Source organism: Hyperolius riggenbachi, chromosome 3 (assembly GCF_040937935.1).
Source record: "Hyperolius riggenbachi isolate aHypRig1 chromosome 3, aHypRig1.pri, whole genome shotgun sequence".
Lineage (NCBI taxonomy): Eukaryota > Metazoa > Chordata > Amphibia > Anura > Hyperoliidae > Hyperolius > Hyperolius riggenbachi.
The window spans coordinates 29,750,207-29,773,970 of NC_090648.1; the positions used below are offsets into that span (position 1 = coordinate 29,750,207).

At 47.1% G+C, this 23,764-nt stretch overlaps 1 protein-coding gene across 1 annotated transcript in view; it reads right to left on the reverse strand.

The window, feature by feature from the left end:
- LOC137561995 (phospholipid scramblase 3-like) overlaps positions 1–22,763 on the reverse strand; it is a 40,978-nt gene extending 18,215 nt beyond the window's left edge. The window contains exons 1-4 of the mRNA XM_068273338.1: positions 22,739–22,763; positions 11,479–11,594; positions 9,687–9,714; positions 8,782–8,945 (exon numbers count right to left, since the gene is read on the reverse strand). Of these exons, the coding sequence (XP_068129439.1) occupies positions 8,782–8,945; positions 9,687–9,714; positions 11,479–11,594; positions 22,739–22,748 (318 nt within the window). The 5' untranslated portion in view covers positions 22,749–22,763. The remainder of the gene's footprint in view (positions 1–8,781; positions 8,946–9,686; positions 9,715–11,478; positions 11,595–22,738) is intronic.
- Positions 22,764–23,764: the final 1,001 nt, after the last annotated feature.

Consider the following 23,764-nt stretch of genomic DNA (forward strand, 5'->3'; position numbering starts at 1 on the left):
CTCCAGTGGGTCCAGAGGTTTTAAAGAACGAGAGAATTTTGTTCTTTTAAGCCACTGGACCCACTGGGGCTCCAGGCAGGTTCAGTGGAGTTTAATGAAGCGCTCATTAAAGAGAAACAATGACCAAGATTTGAACTTCATCCCAATCAGTAGCGGATACCCCCTTTTACATGAGAAATCTATTCCTTTTCACAAACAGACCATCAGGGGGCGCTGTATGACTGATATTGTGGTGAAACCCCTCCCACAAGAAACTCTGAGGACCGTGGTACTCCTGGCAGTTTCCTGTCTGTGAACCCTGTTGCATTGTGGGAAATAGCGGTTTACAGCGGTTTCCAACTGCCAAAAAAAGTATGCAACAGCTACATCTACTGACATCACCTGCCAACAGTAAAAATGTCACCATGATGTGATAAATGTCAAATTGTGAATCAGGGATTTAAAAGATTTTACAATGGGCAAACACTGACTAAATCATTTATACATAATTATTGTATAAATGAAGCACTTTTTTATTATATTATTTTCACTGGAGTTCCTCTCTAAAATACTGGAGCCAGGGCCGTTGTAGTAACAATGGGGCCCCGGGCAAAATTAACCCCGGGGACCCTTAATAGACACCCCCCAACCAAAAATCGGCAGTAGGGACCCTTTGTTGTAGCCAAATTGCCACCCAAGGCCCTGGAGGCAGGGGCTGACACCACCTGGCTCAGCTAATAACTCTACAGGGGCACCAGGGAACAACAGTTAATTTGGGGGGAGACACCTTGGGGGCCCCTACAGGCTCTGGGGCAATTGCCCCCTTTGCCTCTATGGTAGCGCCGGCCCTGACTGGAGCAAAGCGTAATTTAGCTGCACACGCTATGGCTGACTAGCTGAGAATTATTACCACTCGCTGCTGTCATCAAGTTGCACTGATGTAGCAGCGCAGCTTAGTGAATCAACCCCAATGTACTGTATATGTTCTTTTATATTCTGTCACTTTGTTTCCATATATGTTCTTTTATATTCTGTCACTTTGTTTCCATATATGTTCTTTTATATTCTGTCACTTTGTTGCCATTTTACAAGTCTTTTATTTTGATACAAAATATTTGAAAATGTAATTGCTTTCAATTCAGTTTGTGACAAAAACAAACAAACAAGCAAAAAAAAAAAAAAACACACAATATGGGCCACAACCCTAAATCTCTCTCTTTTCTACTACTTATCACAACTAAAATGTTACCACATGTCTCTTGTAGTTTTGCTAAAACTTTCACAAGTTTGATTAGGGATGCTCATTCGGATTCCGCGGAAATGCAATTTCCGAAATTCCGATCGGAAATTGCACTTCCGCATCGAAATGCGGAAATCGGTAATGCAAGTGCGGTAGGCGGATTTCCGCCAGAAATCGCGGAAATTCCACCTGACTTTAACATCAATTTTCTCAAAAACTATAAGATCTTTTTGAAAACATTTTTTGCATCATGTTCACAAGATTCAGTTTAATAAGCCCTGCAAATTTGGTGTTTCTAGGACTTAAGGGGGCTTTGCTATTAACCGCTAAAGTCGGCAGATTTTTACTGTAATGTAAAATGCAGAAATCTGCATCTGCCTATTTTCTGCATTTTACATTACAGTAAAAATCCGCCGACTTTAGTGGTTAATAGCAAAGCCCCCGTAAGTCCTAGAAACACCAAATTTCAGGGTTTATTAAACAGAATCTTCTGAACAAGATGCAAAAAAAAGTTTTCAAAAAGACCTTATAGTTTTTGAGAAAATCGATGTTAAAGTCGGGGTGGAATTTCCGCGATTTCCGCAATTGGAGCTTTTAGACAAAGACAAGACAAATAACATTTATATTGCGCTTTTCTCCTGGCGGACTCAAAGCACTAGAGCTGAAGCCACTATGGTACACTCTATAGGCAGTAGCAGTGTTAGGGAAACTTGCCCAAGGTCTCCTACTAAATAGGTGCTGGCTTACTGAACAGGCAGAGCCGAGATTAGGACCAGCCTATTTTCCTTAGATCTGTGCTGCGTGGGCTCTCCAGCCCACAGCACAGATCGTATTTCAGCCAGGGCGATTAGACTTCCTCAACCTTTTTTCCCCACTAGGGGGATGTCCTGCTGGGGGGGTCTGATCACCGCCGGCTATCTCTGCCTTGCGGGGGCTCCTCAAAGCCCCCCTCCGCAACGTTTTTCGCCCTCGCTCCCTTTCCCTCACTCCCCTCCTTGCTGTGGGCGGCAAAGGACGGCGATCCGTCCTGCGCCGCCTAGGATAGGCTTCTGCCTATCAGACTGCAGCGATCCCCGGCCAATTAGAGGCCGGGGATTGCCGATCTGCTTTGCGGCGCTGCTCCGCAGCAGAGCCGTATGATGTAAACAGCGGGGATTTTTTTCCCCGCGTGTTTACATTTCGCCTGCGAGCAGCGATCGGCAGCTCGCAGGTTGCTCACGGAGACACCCTCCGTGAGCTGACATGGAAAGGCCGCTCGAACGAGCAGCTGTTTCCATGCAAAACCACTTGCGACCTGCCAACGCCTATCGTCGTTAGGCGGTCGTTAAGTGATTAAACCCCGGTCTCTTGTGTCAAAGGCAGAGCCCTTAACCATTACACTATCCAGCCACCACATACCTCCCTCTGCAATCCAGACATCTGTAGCCGTTCTTCCTATCCTCGAAGGCTCTGAGTTACTCTGGTGAGATCACTGTCACTGATCTCACCAAAGTGTTACAGCGCCACCCGGTGGATGGAGGGAAAATTGCAGGTGAGTGAGTGCAGGGGCTGCTGCTGGCTTCCTGGCAGTATGATTGTTTCCTGATTTTAGGGTCTGAAATGTTCCTAAAATCTGGAAATAATCCTGCCGCCAGGGAGGTTAAGTGGTTAATAAAGCTATGCAGTGACGTAGCTAAGGAGCTGTGGGCCCCGATGCAAGTTTTACATTAGGGCCCCCCAAGCACTCTATACATAACAATTGATACGGCTCACCAAAATCTGCCAATGGCAACTACAGTGTCAGAGGTACAAGAAGGGGATGGGGAGCAGTTTGTTAATGATTACCACTATTCAAACCGCGTCTAGTGAAAAATGGCGCCGGCAAAAAAATGGCGCCCCCTTCTGCCCGATATATGTTTAAAACGATATTTATCGTTTTAAAGGTTAAAATAGTGCAGAACGAAATTTAAAACTGTTTTTTTTTTTTTTTTTTGGTCCTGCCTGAACGATATTTATCGTTTTAACCCCTGCTTTGCTGCCGTTTTGAAAATATCTGCCCGCCGGCTTTAATGTTTAATAGCAAAGCCCCCTTAAAAGCTAAAAACACCAAATTTGCAGGGAATGTTAAGAAGAAAATTGTGAACAAGAGGAAAAAATTTTTTTTCAAAAAGACCTTATAGTTTTTGAGAAAATCGATTTTGAATATTCTTCTTCTGACCGTGGGAAAATGAAACGCCCGCCGACTTTAGCGGTTAATAGCAAAGCCCCTTTAAATGCCACAAACACCAAAATGTGTAGGGAATGTTAAGAAAAATAGTGGGAACACGAAGAACAAAAAATTGTTCAAAAAGACCTTATAGTTTTTGAGAAAATAGATTTTAAATCTTCAAAGGAAATGTAACTATTTAAATCGCGTACTGACATTCCCGTGGAAACTTTTTCCGCCGACTTTAGCAGTTAATAGCAAAGTCCCCTTAAATCCTAGCAACACCAAATTTGCAGGATATGTTAAAAAGATACTGGGAAACAATATTTTTTTAAAAAAAATTGAAACATTTTTTTTTTTTTTTTTTTAAATTAAAATTTTTGGGTTATGTTCAGAGTGTGGGAAAAGTTTTGAAAAAAATGACGTGGGGTCCCCCCTCCCGAGCCTCTGTAACCCCTTGTCTCCCATGCAGGCTGGGATAGCCAGAATGCGGAGCCCCGGCCGACTCAGGCTTCGCACCCTGAGCTATACCAGCCCGCATGGTCCATGGTATGGGGGGGCTTCGGGGGGGAGGGGCGGCCAAGCCTTCCCCTCCCCCCCCGGAGCCCTTGTCCAATCCATGGACAAGGGGCTCTTCCCCACCTCCGGTGCCCCAGGAGGAGGTGGGGGCGACGACTCCCTGGGGGGGGGGGGGTTCATGGTGGCATCTGGGAGTCCCCTTTAAGAAGGGGAACCCAGATGCCTGCCCCCCTCCCAGGAGAAATGAGTATAGGGCTACTTTGTACCCCTTACCCATTTCCACAAAGGGTTAAATGAAATAAAAACACAACAACGAGAAAAGTCCTTTAATGTTCAAAATTAACCAGAAATACTTACCTGTACCTTTAAGAAAAAAATCCCACGTCAATTAGGTCCCACGACAGTATCCTCCATCTTGCGACCTTCTGTTACATGTTGATTGAAGATCTCCGCCGCCCCGACGCCACACACGCCGCCTCCGCCGCACTCACTGCTCTTAGCTATACTTAGTATAGCTAAGAGCAAAAAGCATCTTTAAATTTTAGCTCCAATGGTCCCCATTGGTTCCTTAACAGACCAATGGGGATCAGGAGGATCCCCATTGGTCGATAAGGAACCAATGGGGAGCCTTGGAGCCAAAATTTAAAGATGCTTTTTGTTCTCAGCTATACTTAGTATAGCTGAGAGGTGCGTCTATGCATCTATATAGACGCATTAGCGCTAGCTGCCGCTGCCCTCCCTGCCTCCCCCCACCTGTCACCCTCACCCATGCTGGCACCCATGGGTGCATTGGGTGCCAGCATGGGTGAGGGTGACAGGTGGGGGGAGGCAGGGAGGGCAGCGGCAGCTAGCGCTAATGCGTCTATATAGATGCACTTTCAGCTATACTAAGTATAGCTGAGAGCAGTGCGGCGGAGGCGGCGTGTGTGGCGTCGGGGCGGCGGAGATCTTCAATCAACATGTATCAGAAGATCGCAAGATGGAGGATACTGTCGTGGGACCTGATTGGCGTGGGATTTTTTTCTTAAAGGTACAGGTAAGTATTTCTGGTTAATTTAGAACATTAAAGGACTTTTCTCGTGGTTGTGTTTTTATTTCATTTAACCCTTTATGGAAATGGGTAAGGGGTACTCCTGCACCCCTATACTCATTTCTCCTGGGAGGGGGGTGGGCATCTGGGGGTCCCCTTCTTAAAGGGGACTCCCAGATGCCACCATGAACCCCCCCCCCCCCCCCCGGGAGTCGTCGCCCCCGCCTCCACCTGGGGCAAGGGAGGCGGGGAAGAGCCCCTTGTCCATGGATTGAATCAAATGAATCGATTCATTTGATTCAATACAAAAAGAACCGGCTCATTTATGAGCCGGTTACTATACCTTAGGATGCGTCCTGTGCAGGACGTATAGCGCTGGCTCCCGCGATCTCTCCCCACCTGCCTGCACCTGTCACCCTCACCTAGGGTGGCACCCGGTGCACCCATGGGTGCACCAGGTGCCAGGCTAGGTGAGGGTGACAGGTGAGGAGGCGGGGAGGACAGCGGGAGCCGTGCTATGCGTCCCTACGCAGGACGCATTGTAAGGTATAGTATTTTAATTGGCGTGGGAGATCTTCAATCAAGTTAATTGAAGATCGCAAGATAAGAGGATATTGTTATTCGTTGGATCATTTCCGAGGATATATTGTCGTGGGAACATTTTTTTAAAGGTACAGGTAAGTATTTGTGGTTAATTAAGATTATTAAAATACTTTTCTCGTGGTTGTGTTTTTATTTCATTTAACCCTTTATGGAAATGGGTAAGGGGTACTCCTGCACCCCTATACTCATTTCTCCTGGGAGGGGGGTGGGCATCTGGGGGTCCCCTTCTTAAAGGGGACTCCCAGATGCCACCATGAACCCCCCCCCCCCCAGGGAGTCGTCGCCCCCACCTCCTCCTGGGGCACTGGAGGTCGGGAAGAGCCCCTTGTCCATGGATTGGACAAGGGCTCCGGGGGGGAGGGGGAGGCTTGGCCGCCCCTCCCCCCCAGAGCCCCCCCATACCATGGACCATGCGGGCTGGTATAGCTCAGGGTGCGAAGCCCCAGTCGGCCGGGGCTCCGCATTCTGGCTATCCCAGCCTGCATGGGAGACAAGGGGTTACAGAGGCTCGGGAGGGGGGGACCCCACGTCGTTTTTTTTTAAAATTTATTTCCCACACTCAGAAGATTAAAAAAAAATTGATAGCAATTTTTTTTTTTAAAAATGACGTGGGGTCCCCCCTCCCGAGCCTCTGTAACCCCTTGTCTCCCATGCAGGCTGGGATAGCCAGAATGCGGAGCCCCGGCCGACTGGGGCTTCGCACCCTGAGCTATACCAGCCCGCATGGTCCATGGTATGGGGGGGCTCCGGGGGGGAGGGGCGGCCAAGCCTCCCCCTCCCCCCCGGAGCCCCTTGTCCAATCCATGGACAAGGGGCTCTTCCCCGCCTCCCTTGCCCCAGGTGGAGGCGGGGGCGACGACTCCCGGGGGGGGTTCATGGTGGCATCTGGGAGTCCCCTTTAAGAAGGGGACCCCCAGATGCCCACCCCCCTCCCAGGAGAAATGAGTATAGGGGTGCAGGAGTACCCCTTACCCATTTCCATAAAGGGTTAAATGAAATAAAAACACAACCACGAGAAAAGTCCTTTAATGTTCTAAATTAACCAGAAATACTTACCTGTACCTTTAAGAAAAAAATCCCACGCCAATCAGGTCCCACGACAGTATCCTCCATCTTGCGATCTTCTGATACATGTTGATTGAAGATCTCCGCCGCCCCGACGCCACACACGCCGCCTCCGCCGCACTGCTCTCAGCTATACTTAGTATAGCTGAGAGTTGCGTCTATGCGTCTATATAGACGCATTAGCGCTAGCTGCCGCTGCCCTCCCTGCCTCCCCCCACCTGTCACCCTCACCCATGCTGGCACCCAATGCACCCATGGGTGCCAGCATGGGTGAGGGTGACAGGTGGGGGGAGGCAGGGAGGGCAGCGGCAGCTAGCGCTAATGCGTCTATATAGATGCATAGACGCACCTCTCAGCTATACTAAGTATAGCTGAGAACAAAAAGCATCTTTAAATTTTGGCTCCAAGGCTCCCCATTGGTTCCTTATCGACCAATGGGGATCCTCCTGATCCCCATTGGTCTGTTAAGGAACCAATGGGGACCATTGGAGCTAAAATTTAAAGATGCTTTTTGCTCTTAGCTATACTAAGTATAGCTAAGAGCAGTGAGTGCGGCGGAGGCGGCGTGTGTGGCGTCGGGGCGGCGGAGATCTTCAATCAACATGTAACTGAAGGTCGCAAGATGGAGGATACTGTCGTGGGACCTAATTGACGTGGGATTTTTTTCTTAAAGGTACAGGTAAGTATTTCTGGTTAATTTTGAACATTAAAAGACTTTTCTCGTTGTTGTGTTTTTATTTCATTTAACCCTTTGTGGAAATGGGTAAGGGGTACAAAGTAGCCCTATACTCATTTCTCCTGGGAGGGGGGCAGGCATCTGGGTTCCCCTTCTTAAAGGGGACTCCCAGATGCCACCATGAACCCCCCCCCCCCCCAGGGAGTCGTCGCCCCCACCTCCTCCTAGGGCACCGGAAGTGGGGAAGAGCCCCTTGTCCATGGATTGGACAAGGGCTCCGGGGGGGAGGGGAAGGCTTGGCCGCCCCTCCCCCCCGAAGCCCCCCCATACCATGGACCATGCGGGCTGGTATAGCTCAGGGTGCGAAGCCCCAGTCGGCCGGGGCTCCGCATTCTGGCTATCCCAGCCTGCATGGGAGACAAGGGGTTACAGAGGCTCGGGAGGGGGGACCCCACGTCATTTTTTTCAAAACTTTTCCCACACTCTGAACATAACCCAAAAATTTTAATTTAAAAAAAAAAAAAAAAAAATTTTTCAATTTTTTTTTAAAAATATTGTTTCCCAGTATCTTTTTAACATATCCTGCAAATTTGGTGTTGCTAGGATTTAAGGGGACTTTGCTATTAACTGCTAAAGTCGGCGGAAAAAGTTTCCACGGGAATGTCAGTACGCGATTTAAATAGTTACATTTCCTTTGAAGATTTAAAATCTATTTTCTCAAAAACTATAAGGTCTTTTTGAACATTTTTTTTTTCTTCGTGTTCCCACTATTTTTCTTAACATTCCCTACACGTTTTGGTGTTTCTGGCATTTAAAGGGGCTTTGCTATTAACCGCTAAAGTCGGCGGGCGTTTCATTTTCCCACGGTCAGAAGAAGAATATTCAAAATCGATTTTCTCAAAAACTATAAGGTCTTTTTGAAAAAAAAAATTTTCCTCTTGTTCACAATTTTCTTCTTAACATTCCCTGCAAATTTGGTGTTTTTAGCTTTTAAGGGGGCTTTGCTATTAAACATTAAAGCCGGCGGGCAGATATTTTCAAAACGGCAGCAAAGCAAGGGTTAAAACGAAAATTATCGTTTGGGAGCAATACAAATATAAACGATAAATATCGTTTTTAAAGCCGGCGCCGTTTTTTAGCTGTCAAAAACGAAAAATAACTAGCGATAGTGGTTCTCTATGGGGCGCCGTTTTTTAACTACGATAACTGGCGCCATTTTTAACGGACCCCATTCAAACCATCTATAGAAGTGATTATTATGAGCACAGGACCAATAGAGAGCTAATACTGTAGTTGAGGGAGAGCCCTTTGGGGCCCCTCTGGCTCAAGGGCCCCGATGCGGTCGCAACCTCTGCACCCCCTATTGCTACGTCCCTGAAGCTATGCCTGTCAGCAGCACAGCTCTCCCTACTCTGCCTAGTACGGCAAACAGTTCGGGCCATTACTAATGGTAGACAGTTGTACAGTAAGGAAAAAAGACTTACACGGGACTCCCCTCCTCCTCCGCAGCAGCAACCACTGGAGTCCAGGCGCAGGGAGACCACATCCCTCTTATGAGGGTCTTGGAGGCGCAGGCTGAGTGATGGTCCGCAGCATTCCGACTCCTGACGTACAGAGAACAGTGTGTGTCCATCTTTGTTCTGAAAAGCTGAACAGGGTGAATCGGTTAATCACAGCGCCCTCTGCTGGCTGGAGCACAGACTGCAGAAAAGCTTCACAAGTCTATCTTACTCAGGGCCGGATTTGTACTTTTTACCACCCAAGTCCACTGTCTGTCACCAGCCGCCCCCTTCAGTAAAGGTAGCGAGATTACCCCTCCCCCCAGTATAGGTATCCTGATAACTATACCCCCCCCCATTATAGGTAGCCAGATGATCCCTCCCCCTTTTCCTCCAGTATAGGTAGCCAGACGACTCATAATCCCTCTTTTTCCCACTCCCCCTTTCAGTATAGGCAGCCAGCTGGCCTTCACACCGCAGCAGCCATCAGTGTCACTCATTTATATGCTCGTCTCCAGTGCAGAATCTTCCTTTTACTTTCCGTCTCCAATGCTGCCCAAGTCCAGAGCAGCCGGCCACAATGCAAATGTGCACAGAGAGCTAGGTGGCTGCTGCACAGGCGGCTAGCAGCAGAGTACCGCGGTCAGGTGCTCGCCTGATCTCCCTTCATTGCAGCATTTGCAAGCTTGCAAATGATGCACCAGTTTAGCCTACTGCTTTGGTGCCCTTGCTACTGTGGTGCCCTAGGCCGTGGCCTTGGCCTAAATCCGGCCCTGATCTTACTAAATAGTTATGCTCAGGTTACCAGTAAAAAAAAATAAAAATAAAAAGTGTCTAATCTTCACCGGTTTAGCAGGTTTATTGGCTGATAACACAGAGGATGCACTCACCTTTATCCTTAAATATAACTTCTTCCTCCTGAAATAAACAGAAATAGGTCATAGGACAATGCATTCACTTTATGATTCATTTTTGTGTGTCATTCTCTAATTGTACAGATATTATAGAAGAGCGATTACAGGCAAAGCAAGTATGCGGACAGTGCGTCTGATTAAAGGACAACTGACCTGAGAGGGATGTGGACGCTGCCATATTTATTTCCTTTTAAACAATGCACATTGCCTGCTCACCAATCAGCATAAATGTCCAATCTTTATTGTAGAACTTGGACAATGGACAATCAGCAATACAACAGCTCATGCATATCGGAGCAAACATGTACCTTAGTCATAGCGAAAAACAAAGTGTGCTCAATGCTAATTTATAGGGCAGGTGTGCTCCACCTCACAGGCAACTTGTATTGTTTACATGGAAATAAATATGGCAGCCTCCATATACCTCTCACTTTAGTTTTCCTTTAAAGGGAACCTAAACTGAGGAGGATGTGGATTTTTCCTTTTAACATAATACCAGTTGCCTGACTCTCCTGCTGATCCTGTGTCTGTAATACTTTCAGCCACAGCCCCTGAACAAGCATGCAGATCAGGTGCTCTGACTGAAGTCAGACTGGATTAGCTGCATGCTTGTTTCAGGTGTGTGATTCAGACACTACTGCAGCCAAAGGGATCAGGACTGCCAGGCAACTGGTATTGATTAAAAGAAAACATCCATATCCCTCTCAGTTTAGATTCCCTTTAAAGAGACAATACATATAAAGACATGTTTGCGCTGATATGCATGGGCTGTTTGTTGTATTGCGGATTGTCCATCGTCCGAGTTCTACAATAAAGATTGGACTTTTATGTTGATTGGGGAGTGGATTCGATTTTGGTGTCTACAATTTCAAGTTAAGCAGCCGTCTCGTGCTCCCGACAGGCGTCTCCCAAAAGATAACAAGACAATGCACAAGAGGCATCATTGAGGGGGGGGGGGGAGATAAAAAATACAAAAGGACCAAGGAGGCAGGCCGTTTCCCCTATAATCAGTTATCCCAGAGGTCAGGAACCTTGGTGTCTGAGAGAGCCATGAACACATTTTTAATATGTCATTCCGTGAGAGCCATAAAATAGGTTTCAAACTAAATACAAATGCCATTGGAGTGGCCGTTAGTTTTGGGGGAACGCGCGTAAGTTAGTAGTGCATGCTACAGCAGTAGCGTGCCTACTTTGAAAAAAAGTTACTTGCGCTGCCACACTAAGCTGCGCTGCTTGAGCAATGTAGCTTAATGAATCAGCCTTTACTGATTTGTCTGCGAGCCACAGGGATACTCAAATCACGAGTTCGGATGAAATCCTATTAGGTGTTATTCGGATTTCATCCACTTAATTGCAGCAGCTGTGCGGGTGGCCGAGGAGGGGGGGGGTTAACCTTATCCTTCAGACGTCTTCTTTGCTCGTCCCTCGGCGCCTCCCACGCTGTGTTCCAATCCGGTGTCAAGTGATTACATACACTTCCTCCTTCCGGGTTGATGGAGGAAGTGTATAGTCACGTGACGCCGGATTTGAAAGCAGCGTGGGAGGCGCAGAGGGACGAGCAAAGAAGATGTCTGATGGGTAAGGTTAACCCCCCCTCCTCTGCCACCCGCACAGCTGCTGCAATTAAGTGGATGAAACCTAAATAACACCTAATCGGACTTCACCCGAATTCGTGATTTGAGCAAGGCTGGTGAGGCAGATGTAGCCATCAAAAGAGTCACATCTGGCTCCCGAGCCATAGGTTCCCTTACCCCTGAGTTATACTAACCTCTACAAGAGACTCCAGACCTGGAGGCACCACCGGGGTGGGTTTGGACAACTGGCTATGGTATATGGTGCTGCCAATCGCCCACTGCGGCTGTGTCTGGACGGGGGCTGGGTCGCCTACAAAAAAGATGAAATATAAAAATGTGTTAAACAAGTAGGAAAACAATCCAATAGCTCCTCTACTGAAAAACCACACCAAGTATTAGATTACCTTCCAAAACCAATCATTGGACATGATTCACAAAGCTTTTTCACCTTATCTATGTTACTTTAAGCTTCCAAAGAGCAGGAATATAATGTAATTAAACAAGTCATCAAGCTAATTAACCAACCCCCCTTATCTACTTACCTGGGGTTTCCTGACATGTCCCACGCTTCAGCTCTGCTCTCAGCCGCCAGCCCGGGGTTCCCGCCGCTGCAGAGGGGGACCTCAAGGTCGTCCTCTACTGTGCCTGCGTCACTGTCAATCAAGTCCACATTGTCTGCAGTGTACTGCGCAGGCACTGAATTACTGCACCTGCGCAGTACAGTCCGGAGAACATGGACTTAATTGACAGCAGCACTCGCGCAGACGCAGTAGAGGGCGGCCTGGTGAGACACCGTCGGGGACCCCGGGCCAGTGGGTGAGAGTCGAGCTGCGGCGTGGGACGTGTCGGTTGCAAGGGGCTGGAGGAAGCCCCAAGTAAGTAGATCGGGGGTAGGTTAATTAGCTTGATGACTCCTTTAAGGTAAGAAAAGTAATATTGGATAGAGATGGTCCGAACAGTACGCCGGCGAGCAGTATTCTGTGAACATCGGCTGTTTTCGCATTCACGGCGAACATTTGGCATGTACCATTTTGCCCCCTATATGTTATCATTGAGCTAAACTTTGACCCTTTACCTCACAGTCAGCAGACACATGGCAGCCAATCAGCTAGCACCCCCTCCTGGACCCCCCACTCCCCTATGAAAAAGCAGTTGCGGTGGCCATATTGCATTCCTCCTTTGCTGGCTGCTGACTGTTAGTGAGAGCAGGGTCAGACTTGCTGCAGATAGGTAGGGAAAGCATTAGCTAGGCCTGTGTTCTTGTTCCTCACTTGCTGTGAAAGCATCCCAAACAGCCTTATTGAGGGCTAGCAGATCGGTCCCCTGTGTTTTTTTGTGTGTGACACTCCACAGCCACCTGACACCCAGAGCTGTGTGCACAAAACTGCTGTTGCCTCATTGTTGCAGGCACAGAACCACTCCTGTGCATTATTATTTCACTGTATTCGGATAATACTATTGTATCTGTCTGTGTGTGACACTCCACAGCCCACTGACACCCAGAGCTGTGCATCATGCGATTCCTGCCCTTTAGGGATTAAAACCTAACTTTGCGTCTACTCTGTAATTTTTGGTGAGACTTTTGGCATGGATCCCCCTCTGGCATGCCACAGTCCAGGTCCCTTCAAACAACCTTTCATCACTTTTGTGGCCAGAAACAAAAGATTTGCCTGTTCACGAACAGTTTTTAGAAGTTCGCATTCGCGAACAGAAAATTCTGTGTTCGTGACATGTCTAACATTGAAATGAAGTTAATCAGGAACAACTTACTTTGAGTGATTGTTTGTAAATGGGCTGAAAGGTTATTTATATCAATTAAGTGATAAATGAGTCATTTATGGGAAGTTTTGCGAACAGAGTCCATTATTTCAAAGTATTGAGCTTTGGCCCTCTTCAAAAATCTTAGAGGTTCTGCTTTTCCACGACATCATCCATGTCCTCTTTGTATTAGCAGTGGTCGGCCATCTTGCCTGATCTGGCTGCAAAAGTAATTGCAGTTACCTAAAATAGGCAGCACCGGGTTGTATTTGGGCAACTTAACCATTTCCGGACCGCAGTGATAGAGATCTACGCCCTGTTTTGATGGGCTCCTGGCTGGCAAGGCGTAGATCTCTATCACCGGCGCCGCCGCTCCCCGCCGCGATCGCGCGCACCGAACCGGCTGCACTTAGCTGTCTTATGACAGCTAAGGCTTCCGGGTATCGGCAGGAGCCGTCACTGATTGGCTCCCTGCCGTGTGATCGCTGTGAGCCAATCACAGCGATCACCCTCCGAAAGGCAACATAGTTGCCGTTCCGCCTCCCTCTCCGCCTCCCTCTCCCTGTCACTGTGGATCTTGTGTGACAGGGAGAGACGCACAGCCTGCAGCCGTGACAGGCTGTGCGATTTTAGTGTAAAAATAAACTTTTTTCCAGCTCTCCCCCCCCCATGTATCCCTTGATCCCCTCCCAACCACCTATATATAGATCTATATATATATATATATAGATCTATATATATATATATATATATAGATCTATATATATATAGATCTATATATATATAGATCTATATATATATAGATCTATATATATAGATCTATATATATATAGATCTATATATATATAGATCTATATATATATAGATCTATATATATATAGATATATAGATCTATATATATATAGATCTATATATATATATAGATCTATATATATATAGATCTATATATATATATAGATCTATATATATATATATATAGATCTATATATATATATAGATCTATATATATATAGATCTATATATATATAGATCTATATATATATAGATCTATATATAGATAGATCTATATATAGATAGATCTATATATAGATAGATCTATATATAGATATATATATATATATATATATATATATATATATATATATTACTGGATTGTGATTTTAAACACTTGCCGGCCGCCCCTACCTAGGGGCGGCGGCAAAGTGGAGCCCGCAACGACCGCGCAATACGCCGATCGGCGGCGGCTCGTTGCGGACTAGCTGCCGGGGATCGCACGCTGGATGTGCCCACCCGCGACGTCAACCCGCCAGCCAATTAGCAGCGGCGGCGGGTTGTTAACCCCCGATCTTCCGCATGTAAAGCGGATAATACGCTTTGTAATGTATACAAAGCGTATTATACAGGCTGCCTCCTGCCCTGGTGGTCCCAGTGATTGAGGGACCACCAGGGCAGGTTGCAGCCCTCCTAGTAAGTACCCAAGCACACTGATCCTGCCCCCTGATCGCCCACTGCACCCATCAGACCCCCCCTGCCCACCCCTGGGACACCTGTTTGCACCCAATCACCCCCCTAATCACCCATTAATCACTCCCTGTCACTATCTCAACGCTATTTTTTAGATTAGGTCCTAAACTGCCCCCTGGGGGCTCCTGAACACACCCCCCCACACCCTTAGATCCTCCCTAGACCCTCCCCCCTGTGTACTGTATACATCTATTCTTCCCTATAATCACCCACTGATCACCTGTCAATCACCCATCAATCACCCCCTGTCACCACCTGTCACTGCCACCCATCAGATCAGACCCTAACCTGCCTTTTGTGGGCACCTGATCACCCACCCACACCCTCAGATTGCGTGCAGACCCACCCTCAGATCACCTCTGAAAGTGCATTGTTTACATCTGTTCTCCCCTCTAATCATCCACTGATCACCCATCAATCACCCCGTCACCACCTGTCACTGCTACCCATCAGATCAGACACTAATCTGCCCCTTGCGGGCACCCAATCACCTGCCCACACCCTAAATTAGCCCCCCAGACCCCCTCTGATCAACTCGCCAGTGCATTGCTTGCATATATTCTCCTCTGTAATCACCTACTGATCACCTATCAACCACCCCGTCACCCCCTGTCACCACCTGTCACTGCTACCCATCAGATCAGGCCCTAATATGCCCCCTGCGGGCTTCTGATCACCCGGCCAAACCCTCACCCGCCCCACCGCAGTGACAGAAATTTTTTTTCTGATCACTGCTGGTACGACTTAATTGCCATGTCCAGGTCATGATTTGAGAACATTCCTGCACTTCAGTGCCAATACAACCTGTCATCTAAGAAGCCACCCTGCTTATGACCGGTTCCACAAAATTCGGCCCCTCATAGACCACCTGTCATCAAAATTTGCAGATTCTTATACCCCTGAACAGTCATTTTGAGGCATTTGGTTTCCAGACTACTCCTCGTGGTTTTGGGCCCCTAAAATGCCAGGGCAGTATAGGAACCCCACAAGTGACCCCATTTTAGAAAGAAGACACCCCAAGGTATTCCGTTAGGTGTATGACGAGTTCATAGAAGATTTTATTTTTGTCAAAAGTTAGCGGAAATTGATTTGTATTGTTTTTTTTCACAAAGTGTCATTTTCCACTAACTTGTGACAAAAAATAAAATCTTCTATGAACTCACCATACACCTAACGGAATACCTTGGGGTGTCTTCTTTCTAAAATGGGGTCACTTGTGGGGTTTCTATACTGCCCTGGCATTTTAGGGGCCCTAAACCGTGAGGAGTAGTCTAGAAACCAAATGCCTCAAAATTACCTGTGAATAGGACGTTGGGCCCCATAGCGCACCTAGGCTGCAAAAAAGTGTCACACATGTGATATCGCCGTACTCAGGAGAAGTAGTATAATGTGTTTTGGGGTGTATTTTTACACATACCCATGCTGGGTGGGAGAAATCTCTCTGTAAAGGGACAATTGTGTGTAAAAAAAATCAAAACATTTTAATTTACAGAGATATTTCTCCCACCCAGCATGGGTATGTGTAAAAATACACCCCAAAACACATTATACTACTTCTCCTGAGTACGGCGATACCACATGTGTGACACTTTTTTGCAACCTAGGTGCGCTAAGAGGCCCAACGTCCTATGAGTACCTTTAGAATTTCACAGGTCATTTTGAGGCATTTGGTTTCTAGACTACTCCTCACGGTTTAGGGCCCCTAAAATGCCAGGGCATTATAGGAACCCCACAAGTGACCCCATTTTAGAAAAAAGACACCCCAAGGTATTCAATTAGGTGTATGGGGAATTCATAGAAGATTTTATTTTTTGTCACAAGTTAGTGGAAAATGACACTTTGTGAAAAAAACAATAAAAATCAATTTCCGCTAACTTGTGAAAAAAAAATGAAATCTTCTATGAACTCCCCATACTACTAACGGAATACCTTGGGGTGTCTTCTTTCTAAAATGGGGTCACTTGTAGGGTTCCTATACTGTCCTGGCATTTTAGGGGCCCTAAACCGTGAGGAGTAGTCTAGAAAATAAATGCCTCAAAATGACCTGTGAAATCCTAAAGGTACTCATAGGACTTTGGGCCCCTTAGCGCAGTTAGGGTGCAAAAAAGTGTCACACATGTGGTATCGCCGTACTCAGGAGAAGTAGTATAATGTGTTTTGGGGTGTATTTTTACACATACCCATGCTGGGTGGGAGAAATATCTCTGTAAATGGACAATTGTGTGTAAAAAAATCAAAAGAAATCTCATTTACAGAGATATTTCTCCCACCCATCATGGGTATGTGTAAAAATACACCCCAAAACACATTATACTATTTCTCCTGAGTAAGGCGATACCACATGTGTGACATTTCTTTTGCAGCCTAGGTGCGCTAAGGGGCCCAAAGTCCTATGAGCACCTTTAGGCTTTACAGGGGTGCTTACAATTTAGCACCCCCCAAAATGCCAGGACAATAAACACACCCCACAAATGACCCCATTTTGGAAACTAGACACTTCAAGGTATTCAGAGAGGGGCATGGTGAGTCCGTGGCAGATTTCATTTTTTTTTGTCACCAGATAGCAGAAATGGAAACTTTTTTTTATTTATTTTTTTTGTCACAAAGTGTCATTTTCCGCTAACTTGTGACAAAAGATAAAATCTTCTATGAACTCACCATGCCTCTTAGTGAATACTTTGGGGTGTCTTCTTTCCAAAATGGGGTCATTTGGGGGGTATTTATACTATCCTGGAATTCTAGCACCTCATGAAACCTGACAGGTGCTCAGAAATGAGAGAGATGCTTCAAAATGGGAAAATTCAATTTTTGCACCATAGTTTGTAAACGCTATAACTTTTACCCAAACCAATAAATATACACTGAATGGGTTTTTTTTAATCAAAAACATGTTTGTCCACATTTTTCGCGCTGCATGTATACAGAAATTTTACTTTATTTGAAAAATGTCAGCACAGAAAGTTAAAAAAATCATTTTTTTGCCAAAATTCATGTCTTTTTTGATGAATAGAATAAAAAGTAAAAATCGCAGCACCAATCAAATAGCACCAAAAGAAAGCTGTATTAGTGACAAGAAAAGGAGGTAAAATTCATTTAGATGGTAGCTTGTATGACTGAGCAATAAACCATTTAAGCTGCAGTGGTCTGAATGGAAAAAAGGCTCTGGTCCTTAAGGGTGAAAAGACTGCGGTCCTTAAGTGGTTAAAGTGTTCCCTGAGGTGTGATTAATGGGTGTATTTATACTAGGGATGGGACCTCGAATCTGGCGAATCCACGAATCCCTCGAATCTTAAGAAAGATTCGAGATTCGTGGATTCAAATCCCCATGCCATTTTAGGGCATACGAATCCGACGAATCCGCCGCATCCGCCGCAACGTTTCGCCGCCGCGATCGCTGTGTATACATTACCTGCGCCGCTTGTGACGTCATCGCGACCTCCGCCGACCTCGCGTTCCATCGCAGTGTGATGCGCCGCCACGTCATCACGACCACTGACAACCTCGCGTTCCATCACCGCGTGATGACGTTGACGCCGCTCCGCCTATAGCTCAGTGAAGGCCCGAGGTGTGGACGGTGTGGACGTCGCTCTCGCGTAGAAGACCTGGCTGAGACTGAAGACGGACGGACGGACTGAGGGAGAGAGAACAACAGACAGGTACAGTATGGGGGCAGGGGGGGCATAGGCACTGAACTACCTATGCGCCACTAAACTACCTATGCTGGGGGGCACTAAACTACCTATGCTGCTGGGGGGCACTAAACTACCTATGCAGGTGGGGGGGCCACTAAACTAACTATCCTGGGGGGCACTAGATTACCTACCTATGCTGGGGGGCACTAGATTACCTACCTATGCTGGGGGGCACTAGATTACCTACCTATGCTGGGGGGCACTAGACTACCTACCTATGCTGGGGGGCACTAGACTACCTACCTATGCTGCTGGGGGGCACTAGACTACCTACCTAAAGGCCCCTCTACCTACCTACATACCTACCTATACATAAGGCCCTATACCCTGCTACCTATACTAAAGGTCCCTCTACCTACCTACCCACCTACCTAAAGGCCCCCCTATACGTACCTACCTACCTAAAGGCCCCTATACCTACCTACCTACATACCTACCTACATACCTACCTATACTTAAGGCCCTATACCCTGCTACCTATACTGAAGGTCCCTTTACCTACCTACCTAAATGCCCCTATACCTACCTACATACCTACCTATACTTAAGGCCCTATACCCTGCTATCTATACTGAAGGTCCCTTTATCTACCTACCTAAAGGCCCCTATACCTACCTAAAGGCCCCTATACCTACCTACCTACAAACCTACCTATACTTAAGGCCCTATACCCTGCTACCTATACTGAAGGTCCCTTTATCTACCTACCTAAAGGCCCCTATACCTACCTAAAGGCCCCTATACCTACCTACCTACCTACATACCTACCTATACTTAAGGCACTATACCCTGCTACCTATACTGAAGGTCCCTTTACCTACCTACCTACCGACCTACCTATACTGAAGCCACATGTACCTTACTACCTATACTGAAGGCCCCTATACCTAGCTACCTACCTATACTGAAGGCCCATATACCCTGCTACCTATACTGAAGGCCCATATACCCTGCTACCTATACTGAAGGCCCATATACCTTGCTACCTATACTGCAGGCCCCTATACCTTGCTACCTATACTGAAAGCTACCAATATTGAAGGCACCCATACCTAGCTACCTATACTGCGGGCACCTATGCCTGGGTACCTATACTGCGGGCAACTATACCACGGATCACACAATTCTTATGTGCAGGATTCGTTAGATTCGGGATTCGAAAGGTTCGAGATATTCGAGAACCTTTTTAGATTCGGATCCGGATTCGGATTCGAAGAAATTGTGGATTCGTCCCATCCCTAATTTATACTTACATGGGGCTTCCTCCAGCCCCATGAGGCACGTGGGCCGCCTCGCCGTCCTCTCCGGCCCCTCCGTTCTCTTGCAATCTTCCACGGTAATCTGGCCAGTAGTGTTTCTGCACATGCGCGGCCATGCACACTCCCATGTCCGGGAGCGCACTGCCCCTGTGCAGTACTACTGCGCAGGCACAGAACACTCCCTGGCTGCCGGAGCATGAAGAGGGAGTGGGTGCGTAGAAGAGCACGACTAGCCAGATTTCCGGTGAAGATTGCAAGAGCCATCAATGGCAAAAGATATATGAGCAGCAATAGGGATAGCCCATTCCTACCTTTATCTGATCAGCAGACGCCTGCCAGCAAATCAGGTGCAATGGTAGGCACCCTTTGTCTGCCATATCAAATCTAGCAGGAATTGCATAAATTTAGCAGCATTCAGGCGGAGGCTTCAGTCGAATGTAATCATAGATAATGTCACTTAGCAGGGACACCGCGTGCAGGTAACCCTCCCCCCCACACACACACTTGATCCCCTCCCTAACCACTCACCTATCAACCACATCCTGCAAGCTGCAAAAAGAGAAATTTAAAACCACAAAACACAGGTTCACACGACAGTCAGGGGTCGCGGAATCTGCCACACACCGGGACCCCTAAACTACCATGCGATAACTAGAGGGAGATACAGGTGAACCCTGGACCTATCACCACCAGAAGAATCATCCTCACTGCTAGTGCCTCTAATCAGAATGCTGACTGCAAAACACATGAAAAGCAAATGCACACTCCCAGCTAGCACATTCCTACCTTGTATCTGATCAGCAGACGCCGGCCAATTAGGTGCAATGGTATACACCCTTTGTCTGCCGTATCAAATCTAGCAGGAATTGCATAATTTTAGCAGCACTCAGGTGGGAGGCTTCGGTTGGACATAATTGTGGATTATTCATAGATTGCCGCTAGGACACTGATGATGGAGCGGAACTCCATCCTTCAAACGGGGGATCGGCGCGCACGATCCCCTGCAATTTCTGCCCCCAGAACTTAACGCCAATTGGCGTTACGCGGCCCTGGGGGAGCTGCTGCATTCACCCCAATTGGCGTGAGGCGGTATTTAGGTAGTTAAAGATTTCAAAGGTTGGAGAGTGGCGGATGTGTCATGGAGAGGCATTCTAGAAGAGGGCTGAGGCATGTGAGAAATCTTGTATACAAGATTTTGCAGATCTGCACATGACAAAACAGGGTCATGTGCAGATCTGATTTTGCGGTTGAGTTGGTATATGGAAACTAAGCAACGATCATCTGGCCCCTCCCACCACCTGCTGCTGCTGCTGCTAAGAGATTGTTGTTTTGTGGTCAGCACTGCAGCATTTTACAAAGTCCACTATCCAGCTTTACTTACAATAAGATCCCAGGGGGAGGCGGTCATTTAGGGCCTTAAAGGATACCCGTGGTGACATGCGACATGATGAGATAGACATGGGTATGTACAGTTCCTAGCACACAAATAACTGTGCTGTGTTCCTTTTTTTTTTTTCTTTCTGCCTGAAAGAGTTAAATATCAGGTATGTAGGTAGGCTTGGATCAGTGAATAATAGCGCACAGCGCCTATGCATAAAAATGGCGCCGCATTAAAAAGATACGCTTATCACTATTTATCGTTAGTACTGCATAATAATGGCGCACAGGGAAAAAAGAAGAAAAACGGCCCACAGTAATGTTATTTATCAATAGCGCTCATATGCCAAACAGCAAACGTTATTTAACTGCAAAACGGTGAATGAATTTAATGTAACACTGTCAAGGTTAGGCACCACCAGGGGGGGTGATTAGAGTTAGGCACCACCAGGGGGGGTGATTAGGGTTAGGCACCACCAGGGGGGGTGATTAGAGTTAGGCACCACCAGGGGGGGGTGATTAGGGTTAGGCACCACCAGGGGGGGTGATTAGAGTTAGGCACCACCAGGGGGGGTGATTAGGGTTAGGCACCACCAGGGGGGGGTGATTAGGGTTAGGCACCACCAGGGGGGGTGATTAGAGTTAGGCACCACCAGGGGGGGTGATTAGAGTTAGGCACCACCAGGGGGGGTGATTAGGGTTAGGCACCACCAGGGGGGGTGATTAGAGTTAGGCACCACCAGGGGGGGTGATTAGGGTTAGGCACCACCAGGGGGGGTGATTAGAGTTAGGCACCACCAGGGGGGGTGATTAGAGTTAGGCACCACCAGGGGGGGTGATTAGGGTTAGGCACCACCAGGGGGGGTGATTAGAGTTAGGCACCACCAGGGGGGGTGATTAGGGTTAGGCACCACCAGGGGGGGGTGATTAGGGTTAGGCACCACCAGGGGGGGTGATTAGAGTTAGGCACCACCAGGGGGGGGTGATTAGGGTTAGGCACCACCAGGGGGGGGGTGGTTAGGGTTAGGCACCACCAGGGAGGGTGGTTAGGGTTAGGCACCACCAGGGGGGGTGGTTAGGGTTAGGCACCACCAGGGGGGGTGGTTAGGGTTAGGCACCACCAGGGAAGTGGTTAGGGTGAGGCACCACCAGGGGGGGTGGTTAGGGTTAGGCACCACCAGGGGGAGGGGTTAGGGTTAGGCACCACCAGGGGGGGGGTTGGTTAGGGTTAAGCACCACCAGGGGGGTGGTTAGGGTTAGGCACCACCAGGGAAGTGGTTATGGTGAGGCACCACCAGGGAGGGGGGGGGGTCTAGGGGTTAGGGTTATGTACAGAGAGGGTTCTGTGTGAACACTAATTTTCAATAAAATAAACAGAGCTAAATAACGAGAAGGCTTTAACGTTAAATAGCGATAAGCCACAAACGGATTAGCGGCAACACCGTGCGCCATTATTCGCAGGCGCCATTTCCAGATGGATCCAGTAGGCTAACTCAGTCCTGAAGCAGACAGGCAGTGACTACAGTGTGACCCTCACCGATAAGAAATTCCAACTATAAAACACTTTCCTAGCAGAAAATGGCTTTTGAGAGCAGGAAAGGGATACAAAAAAGGGTTCAATAGTTCATAGATTTTAGTTTCGGCATGCTTCAATGAATGCGTCATTGAACAAAAACAATAAAACAATTAAAAAACTTAAAAAGTAGATTTAAACATAAAATAAAACTGTGGAATACCTTAAAAAGTCATGTTAAGGAGAAGGAAGATAGATACAATTGTTTATTTCATTAGTTTATTTTCGCCTTGGATGCCCTTTAACATTTGTACACTGAGATTGCTCTTACCTGAAGACATGCTGATCTGCAGACAGAACTCAGGCTAAATCTGTAATGGAAATAGGGAAAGATAATAGTAAAAAAAAAAAAAATAGATTTACATTTATGTATTTTTATATCTAGTATAAGTGTTTTAGATTTCCAAGCAACCACAGGAAACACCAGTACACATTCCAAGTTCTTTGGCCCAAATGGCCACCTGGTTTAAAAGAAGAACTGTAACCAAGAATTGAACTTAATTGAACTTAATTCCAATCAATAGCTGATACCCCCTTTCCCATGAGAAACCTTTACCTTTTCTTAAATAGATCATCGGGGGTTTGTATGTGGGGAAACCCCTCCCACCGTGTGATGTCATGACTATGGTCCTGACAATTTCCTGCTTGTCAACCTCATTGCATTGTGGGCAATAACGGCTGTTTGGAGAGCTCTGCATAGCTAATTGGCCTTGGCCTAGTCAGGGGTGTCAAACTCAATTACAAAGTGGGCCGAAATTGAACACTGGGACCAAGTTGGGGGCCAACCTCAATGTCTAGTAGTCACTGTCCTCCCTTATAAAGTTGCCTCCTGTCTAATGGCCCCCTCCAACCCTTATACATTTCACAGGTGTCTAGTGGTCCTCTTCCCTCCCCTATACAGTTTCCTGGTGTCTAGTGGCCTCCCTCCCCTACATAGTTTCCTGGTGTCTAGAGCTTTCCCCTCCCTCCACCATATGGCTTCCCTGGTGATCTAGGGCTTCACCTTTAGTATAGCTTTCCTGGTGGTCTAAAGTAAGCAAGACATAATGCAAAGTGGGGAAACCACTTGGGGGCAAAATTTGATGGCTCTGAGGGCCAGATTTGGCCCCCGGGCCGGAGTATGACATGTATGGCCATGGCTAAACATCACTGGGCTACATTTAATATACAGGAAGCGTTCCTGATGCTGAAAATTACCATAAAAGTGGGTATCCTGAATAACTTACAGGCATTTTGCAATATGTCACTACAATGCCTCTTGTCAATAACATGCAAATAGGTCTTAGGATAGGATTAT